Raw genomic sequence first — 9,201 nt, 5'->3', positions numbered from 1 at the left:
CGTGCTAAAATTGATGAACTCATTGATATCATTAGTAGTTAGGGTTAGTTTTTGTCTCCTATGGTGCGTCGTTGGGGTGGTGGGAGCGGCACCCGGGCAAATAAATCTGCCACAACTCCACTCCCACACCGGCGGCGACCTTCACGGCGGCGTCTCGGAGTTGTTGGCAACGTGTGCTTGTCGATCTTTCAGGTCGGCGGCTTGGTCTTCTCGCCGTTCTTCAGATCTGGCGAGATCTGTTTCTCGACGTGTCACTGGCGTTTGTCGTTGTCCACGACGGCGCTGGGGACCGGGGCGAGGTGGTTCTTCTGGAGCGAAGATGATGGTCCGGAGGTGGTGGTTATGTCGTTCTTCTCCGACTTCATCGATGGGAGGCGGCGTACCTTGGTCCAAGACAGCACGGGGACGTCCCCCGGTCGACGTGCCACGGCGACATGTGCCTCGCCGCTCGCAGCGAGCCTGTTCATCGACTCACAAAGCCTCGTTGGCGATGGTGCTTTTTTGGATCTTGCAATGGTGGAGGTTCGGCGTCTCTTCTAGCGTTCGTCTTGGCGGCGTTGGAATTGGACGGCGGCCGCTGGCAACGGTGGTTGCAGGAAATCCTAGAGATCGTTTTGTATTTCTCGATCTTTTAGGTTTTTATCTGCAAATTCAGGATAATCATTTTATCCCGGTTTGTCTTTTAGTTTCCACATGTGTTGCTTCATGTAACTTAGTGTTCGATTAATGAAATATATGTGGTTGCTCTCAAAAAAAAAAAATGAAGTCAATGAGGAAGTGGAATCTCTTGTCAATGAGAGTAATTTGGGTTTCGATCTCCTCGAGAAAGAGCTACATGATGAGAAGCACACAAATGCAAATGCTAATAACTCTATTTATTTTGAAGCATCCATCCTAATAAGAATGCCGAGCTTAAAGAGTACCCATGTTTCCCACCCCTATCTATCGGTGGCGAGCCTAATGTTTCCCCTTTCCACCGCCTCCTCCTTTGGTGGTGGGAGGGGAGATAAGCATCGACGTTTCATTTTCAGTTGTTAGGGGTTCGTAACGATCTTGCTTTGATGATACGACTGAGACTTAGGCGGATAAGCTTTCCTTACTTCCCTTCCCATTTCGGCCTCGTGGAGTAGTGTAGTGGTGTAGATTCCTATCATTCCTCCAGGAGCATCGACTAGGTGTATCGAGCGCTTCATGACAATCACCCTTTGGAACAATGGTCTTGGTGACTTCCCGTCTATTTCCAAGGCTAGCTGCAATAGTAAAACAAATGTAAAGGTGCACCCATCGACTTGTTATGAAGGAAGAAGACTAGATTTTTCGCAGGAACCTTGTTTATGTTTTTAGGAGTTTTATGCAAATGCTGTGGCTTTTGAAGAAGATCCTCATCTTTCGCTCTTGTGCAAAATTTCAGAGGCGCAAAACAGAAGGACATAAATTAAAGCAAGAATATAACACTAATAAATGCATAAAATATTTCGGATTCAAAAAAACTCGAAGAGACCAAAGCCTCCATTGCCAATAGCTTCTTCTCCCCCCCACCTCCACCTCCACCTCCTCCTCCTCACCCTCCTCGATCCCAAATCCCCAAAAGACTTCGCCTTTTCTCCTCTCGCGTCCTCCTGGAATCCGAATTGCCTTAATCTCTGCGCTCCCGTGCAAATTTGGCCTCTTGGGTTTGATCCCCCGACTTGCTCCATTGTTCTTACCTCCCGCTTTGCGCTGCTCCTTGAGTCTGGAGGAGTCGGAGAGCTCCCGCTGTTCTTGATTTCTTGATCCAATTCCTGTGAGCTCGCGCCGCGAGATTCGGTTCTGAGCCTCCACGTGGTGGTCTCGGTCCGGGATTGCAAAGCCCGCCTTCGGGATTTTGCTATCGGTGACCTAATTCGGCGGCCATTCTGGTTTGGTGATGGAGCAGGAGAAGCAGCAGCAGCAGCCGCCGCAACATCAGCTCACGCCGGTTGTTCCAGCTGATTTGAAGGCGCCGGCGGTGGCGCCGCCGCCGCAGCAGAAACCAGCGGCGACGGCAACGGCGATGCCAGTGCCGGTGCCAAGGCCGTGGCCGGTGGTCTTCACCCCGAAGTGAGCAAGCTCCTCAGCTTGAGGATTTAACTCCGTTTATTGGTCTATTTGCATGTGCTTTTGCTCTTTTCATCCGGTCAAGGATAGAGTTCAGTTTGCGTGTTCAAAATTTGTTGCTTGTGGTTTATTCTATTTAAATAAGTTGGTGGTATTTCAGTCTAGCTCTTGTACTGAAATTCGAAAGAAATGATAAATATCCCTTCGATAGTTTGGTTTCCTCATAGTCATGGGTAGCATCATTCTTGTCATTGATTTTGCAAGAATATCTAAGCTGAGAAGAGAGTATTTGAACTTGTATTGAGTTTGAGGAGCTCTGGCATGGACTGTTGAGAATGCTGTGCCAGTCTATACGTATGCGCATGCACATACGCACATTAGTGATATGAAAGGAAGCTCGGTTGATTTAGTTGTAGGTTATTGTGCTTTGCACTTAGTGAGCATTGATGTTAGCATTTGATAAAGGTGAACCTTTGGAATTTGGATATGTTGTTGGAAATGTCTGTTAATTGTTCTGAGGTCAAATTTGCAGTGTATTATTTCATATGACCGTGTTAATTGTGTTGGTTGCTATTTCGCAAAACAGAAGCACATAAAAGGAAAATATGTCTGGAGTCTTAACTGAGCTAACACGTCAAATCATAATTGGAAAAGAATATCCCGGTAAGAGGTAGAATCAAGAATCGTGCTCTACAAAGCCATGGCACTCCTAGTTCCCTTTTCTTCGTGATCAGATTCTTGTTTAAAAAAAATTGCTCCATCCACCGTTCATTTTCTTTTTGAAACTATATTGCGAGGAAATATAAATTTTTGGTCAGCTGGTTTTTTGAAAGTTTTTTCCCCTGGAATTGTTGTTGTCACTTCAAAAACCAAAACATAATCCCAATCTTGTCCAAAATAAGTTAATATTGCTAATTTATATGTATAACAAAATGGAAACTTTGTTGCTCGTATTATGATTCTTCTGCTTTCGAAATCAGTAGTGCATGCTTGCCAAATGTTTGTTTTTCTAACAAAGTGTGCTTGTTTTCCCAGGAACCCTGCTGCGGAAGTAAAAAATGTTACTCCAAAGAAAAGGAAGCACTGTAACTGCAAAAATTCACGATGTTTGAAGCTGTGAGTGTTATATTTTCTGCACATGCACTATTTTGTTAATGGCACAGAGCAAATATACTATTTAAGAAAACAGAATAACGGATATCCTTTCATGTTATTTGCTAAAAAGAGGCCCACCGTCAGTCATTAACAAGATCTGCTCTCAGTTAAATGTTTAGTACTATATTTGTAGTATTGAAAAGAGCTAAAATGGGATGGGAAATAGGTGAATTCGATTGCCCTCTGTTACCTCTTCATTAACCTCTTCATTAACGGTAAATGACTAGATATATCATGTTTACCTATGTTATGAATGCACAGGTAAGAATTTACATTAGGTTCATAGGTGATGAGTAGATGACTGTTGCGAAGTATTTTATCGTGTTATTTTTTCCATTTGCACTTTCAGTTTTTGTGTACTTACACAATATTCTGATTATAGTTGTCCCACTTACATTCCATTGATTATGTCAAGTAATCTTTCTAATATATGTAAAACAGGTTGTGCTTTCAAGTTTGTTGTGTTTGTAATCAGTTCATTATTTTATTTGTGAACACATGAATGGTGAATCATTTTATCATGCTTATAGAAGGTAAAACTCACTGACTGTTTATTGGTTAGGTACTGCGAGTGTTTTGCAGCACGTGTAAATTGTGATGGCTGTAACTGTTCAAATTGCGGAAACACCACCGAGAATGAAAAAGTCAGGAACAGAGCTATTGAAGCAACTCTCCTCCGTAATCCACTTGCTTTTCAGCCTAAGATTGAGAATGGCCCAAATACAGTCAGTGCTCGAAAGGTACTTCCTCTAATAGATTTTCTTAATAAATGCTGGCTGATCTACATGTTATGTATGCCAGTAAATAACCTTTAGTCAGAGTTATTCTTTCTATTTCTTTTTCAGCATGCAGATTGATAAGTTTTGCTGGTGAAAAAAAAATCTGCTATCTATAAATGGGAACAGAAATATAATCCCAAAACATTCACCAAATCTGAAATGTAGGTTATTTAGACGACACACTTATTTGCAACTTCATTTCCTCTGAAGTTGAATTACCCTTTACCCACATTAATTATTATGGCGACTGAAAACATGATAGCTCTATTAGATCGTGTCCTTTGACACCAAGATGCAATCATATCCACCTTAATTTTCACACTTTTGGCTTATACATACGATGAGTGCTTTAGTCCGTCCGCAAGATATGTTTCCGAATACCGCCATACAATTACGGGTATGTTTGGTTTGTTGCCAACGCTAGCCTTGCCAAAAAGTTGGCTGCCTATTGTATTTGGTCTATGTTTGGTTTAGTGCCAGAATTTTGGTTGCCAATGGGTGCCCCACTATCTCTCTCACAGATTTTTGCCAAATAATTGGCCAAATGTGGGTGGAGGATTCCTTAGCCAAAAAACTGGCAAGCCAATTCTTGCCAACATTTGGTAGGGCTAGATAGGGCACAAACCAAACATACCCTACAACCTTTCTTTGCCCAATGGCAATGGGTACAAAATATCCATTCTACTGCGCCTGGCGTATTGTTACGTGTCCTCAAGTCAGGTTTTCCTCTGATCAATTAATCTGCTGTGAATATTTGATACATTCTATTGTGCTTAAAGCTCAGGTATCTATATCTGATTGCCTAACAGAATTAGACAGTCAGCATGTAGTTTTTATGTCTGCATTTGCCCTTTTCTTACTTGCTATTGCTTACAATCTGCCTGAACAAAGGCATTTATGTTCTTGCCCTTCAACTGAATTTATGCTTTTATGCAGCCACCGTGTTACTCCGTTTAATTGAAAGTAAAGTCTCTATTTCATTTATACTGTACGATTCTGTAGCCTTGTCACATGCTCGTTGGGCACGACCCTCTTATGGGAGGACCGCTGGGCCAGGGAACCCATCATCTCCAGATTCCCGATGTTGCACTCCTTTGCGCTGAACCAATCTCCAGATATTATGCCTCAACTCTTAAGCTTGTTCAAGCTCCAGTGCCCATCACAAGCATTTAGAAATCTAAAATCCTTTCCATTGTTTCTCCTGAATGACAGCTCCAGAGATATGCTCCAAAGGTGTGACATCCTTGTCACTGAAGATTCAGATAGTGTGCTTTGTAATTCTGAGTTTCTCAAACTAGATATCACCTTTTCTGGCGTTACCCCTTCAGCATATCATGTTGGAATGTCACTGGCTTACCTTTGGACGCTAGCACACATACACTCATCATCTCCTTTGATAGCCAAGGCCTGCTTCTTCATGGAAGTCTTCATCGTTGTGCCCTGGAGCATCTGGAACCAGAGAAGTGCCTTATTTTTTGACAATATAAATCCTAGAATACACTCTCTGTCTTTTCCTTTAGGATGAATGGGAATCTGCAGCCCCTCTTAATGACTGCTTTGAGTCCCTCACTTCAGTAGCGCTGGTTTCCCCTACCTTCCTCCATCTTGTACATCTTTCTTGAACCAGTATTTATTTTCTCTCTCTTTTTTAATAAAATTTACTGTTGGGGCCTCCCCTGCAGTTTTCAGTTAAAAAATGATTTACACTCCATGTTAGTAAAGATCTAATAGAATATGATGAGATGAAACTACTTCTTATGACATCTAGTAACAATATTTGGACGTGGCAAATCCAAACCGTCTTGTGCATTATTGGCAGTCCAAGTTTTACAACTTTCTCTACACTATATGAAGTGAAATCCAAGAAAGAACAGAATGAGCACTCCAGTATTCTCTTGTACTGATCAATGAAAGAAATAAAGTGATATGGGTGTCGTTCCTTTTTCCAAGTCTCCAGGTTTCAGCTAGGATGTATTTGGCAATCCACTTTATTTCTTCCTTTTATGTTGGTCTGATTTTTTTTTTATGTTTTAGCGCAGTCTTTTCCCTGAATGTTTTTCTTTAAAATGATCCTAGCCTCAATTTGTAAGTATTAGTTTGTTTCTTTTTTATCTGAACAGTCTTACTTTGGCTATCAGGATAATTCTGGAGCAGTACCTGTTCGACCAAAGCACAATAAAGGCTGTCATTGCAAGAAGTCAGGATGCCTAAAGAAGTACTGTGAGTGCTTTCAAGCAAATATCCTTTGCTCCAAGAACTGTAGATGTATGGATTGTAAAAACTTTGAAGGAAATGAAGAGCGCCGAGCTTTAGTTCAAGGGGATAATACATCTGATAGAAATAACATTCTACAAGTAACTAACACAGCTGTGAATGGTGCCATTGGATCCTCAGAATACCAATGTTCTCCAGGGCATAGAAAAATATCTCCAGAAGATTCAGTATCCGAAGCGCAATTTCAACAGGTATGCTCCAAATGGGATGACCATCACGGCAGCACCCAGTAGGAATTTGACTGGATAGTAAATTTCAAGCGATTTTATTGAGTATTGAGTTCACTAATAATTCCTTCTCTTTTCATTGGCACTATTATTCTTTGGATTGATGCGGGAACACATCATCTGTTTCGTTTTTTTGAAACACCAAGTACAATGTAGACGCGCACACACACCACCACTCACACAACGCATATTTTGAAGACACTTCCATTGCTGCGAGTTCTACTACTGTTGTCTAACTCTACTTGCATTGCTGTTTTTGTGTGCTAGGTGAATCTTTCAGGCGTTTCGCAACTTACACCTTCTTGCACAGGATTTGGAGGGCATAACAGTGGTTATTCCCAAAGTAATTCATCTACTATGATTTATAGGTAATTGAACTCTATTAGTTTTAAATTAAATAACCCAGTTCACAAAATTGGTCCAGTGTGCAACTAAATGATGTAGGTAGCTCTATTGCCTAAAAGAAGCCAAGACCAAATAATAATGCTCTAGAATGCATGTAATCCAATGTAGTACGGCATTAGCTTCCTGTAACTAGTGCACTTTACATTGCTCATTCCACATAATTTTATATTTGACAGTCCTTTCTTACGTCTAGATGCAAAGTAAAGAATATATTATTTACTTAAAACACAATTATAATTTTTTGTTCTCGAACACATGCCTAGACGTGTGTCTGTCTTTGTATATTAGAAGAAGACCATCAAGATGATGGGAAAGTTACACAATTATAATATTATTATCAAACAATTTAACCATGATACAATTCTCCATGTTTACATTTATCATCTTTTGATGAAATACACTTATGTTCTCAGGTCTCCACTAGCAAACACTATCAATCTTGCTGATGTCAATGATCTAATCAAGCATGTGGTGACTGCATGCACAAATGCAGCAGAAGTATTCCCAACAATAGCTGGTAATGGTTTTATCTTTCTCTTACAGCCAAATTATTCAAAAGAACCCGGCTTCTGAAAACACATTAGTGCTGTGTCAAGCAGTACTCGCGTAGTATGCATAGGCAATAAAACATGAGATGGCACTTAGATATCACTGTGCCAGTTACATATTTGTAAATTGCCAGCATCGAAAGATAGTTTGCAGTTTTCTAATTGTCTTGGCTTTCCCACTATATTTTTGCTTCTGCATCCTTACCTTGATATGGATACAGGGGGCAGGCACCAATTTGACCAAAGAATAACAAGTCATAAAGAAAAGGGGCACATGCAGATGTTTGTGTAGCATAAATGTTTTATAAAATAGAATAAAGTTAAGCCGTGTCAGCGCTAGAGCTAAAACAAAAATATATTCCCTGATGTCTTGTTCTCGTTTTCAATTAGCATCATATAACTATTTGGGATCAAAGTGGTATGTAGTATAACCATGTGCGAGTAGACATGGCTGACATGAGCGCACCTCCTAAGTTTGCATGGGGATGTCACTCCAGAGTTTTTTTTTTTTTACCGGGTAGGTCCTGCACCCAGCAGCCAAATAATCTTGCCCTTCCACAGTCCACACACACCAATCCAGTGTTGGCAAATGAATAGACTGTAAAGTTAGGAATTTTTTTTTTGCTAAAAACATATAATTACGGCAATGCATACCAACATACAACTTACACGGTTACACCCCAACTAGAAGTTGTGCACAGTCTACAGTGTAGATGAATGTTTAACTCTGGTTTATTTGCTCATGTCCACAGACAATAAAGTGGACGAGAAGGAAGTGGGGAAGGACTTCCGCACAAGTAATGGCTTACCAAATGGTAAGAGCGAGATGCAAAACTCGAAGGAAGCCTCTCCAGTGGATAGCCACAGCAAAGCCTGTACAGATCAGCAGAATGGCAATGAATTCAAGTCCCATTTCTCTGATGATTCTAGAGATTCTGGGCCTGCATCTCCAGGAACGCAAGCACTAATGTGTGATGAGCAGGATACCACATTTGGAAATGATACTTATAGAAGTTCATTTATGGAAACTTCGTGTGATCAGGATATTTCGGAGATAAATGCTGTCCAAGAAAGCATAATTTTGACAGGGTTTCGAGACTATCTCCGTGTGCTTATCACGCGTGGAAAGATAAATGGTGAGTAGAACTTATATGAATTTTTCACATTCTGTTTGTTAGTTATATGTGGATGCATTTTTAACTTATATGTCATGGGCATGCAAGTGAAGCTTGGTCAGCAAATAAACCTGACAACCTAACATTTCTGCTAATGTCACAGAAGCTAAATTCTCATCAGAGGCAGCCATGGAACTCGATGTCCGGAGGCATCACGGAGCAACACCTGTTCAGCCCCCTGTAATAAAGGCCGAAGAAAATGGCCCTAGGAACATTCAACTGCCCGTACCAGATGACGAGCCGAAAGGAGAGAGCGCAAGCTAAGACTGGAGTACAAACTTTAGCTGTTGGCCGCCATGTTTTAGATAGATGATCACCTCTGTGCATAGATGGATAAAGAGATAGATAGTAATAGTCCCTGTCGCCGTTTTCGGTGACCGGTGTTGTAACAGCAATCATTCATGAGGTGTACCCAGTGACGATTCTTCCGCTACTCACGCGGTTCATAGTTTTATCAACTGTATGCTGTGCTGTCTTGAGTAGCCTGTCTGTCCCGGATGTTGTAAAAATGCTGATGCTCATTTGTTCTAGTATCCGTAATAATCTTGAGAATTTGTATTGT

General features: G+C 41.1%; 1 protein-coding gene across 1 annotated transcript; it reads left to right on the top strand.

Annotated features, from left to right (window-relative positions):
* Positions 1-1,507: 1,507 nt before the first annotated feature.
* On the top strand, positions 1,508-9,201 carry LOC124651845 (protein tesmin/TSO1-like CXC 5). The gene is made up of 8 exons (XM_047190874.1): positions 1,508-2,079; positions 3,112-3,192; positions 3,794-3,971; positions 6,149-6,475; positions 6,779-6,879; positions 7,330-7,433; positions 8,217-8,600; positions 8,743-9,201. The coding sequence occupies exons 1-8, from the start codon at positions 1,907-1,909 to the stop codon at positions 8,901-8,903; spliced, it is 1,509 nt and encodes a 502-aa protein (XP_047046830.1). The 5' UTR covers positions 1,508-1,906; the 3' UTR covers positions 8,904-9,201.

The sequence above is a fragment of the Lolium rigidum genome, chromosome 5, assembly GCF_022539505.1.
Source record: "Lolium rigidum isolate FL_2022 chromosome 5, APGP_CSIRO_Lrig_0.1, whole genome shotgun sequence".
Taxonomy (NCBI): Eukaryota; Viridiplantae; Streptophyta; class Magnoliopsida; order Poales; family Poaceae; genus Lolium; species Lolium rigidum.
Note: the sequence above shows the minus strand (reverse complement) of the source record. Positions and strands in the feature narration are given on the sequence as shown.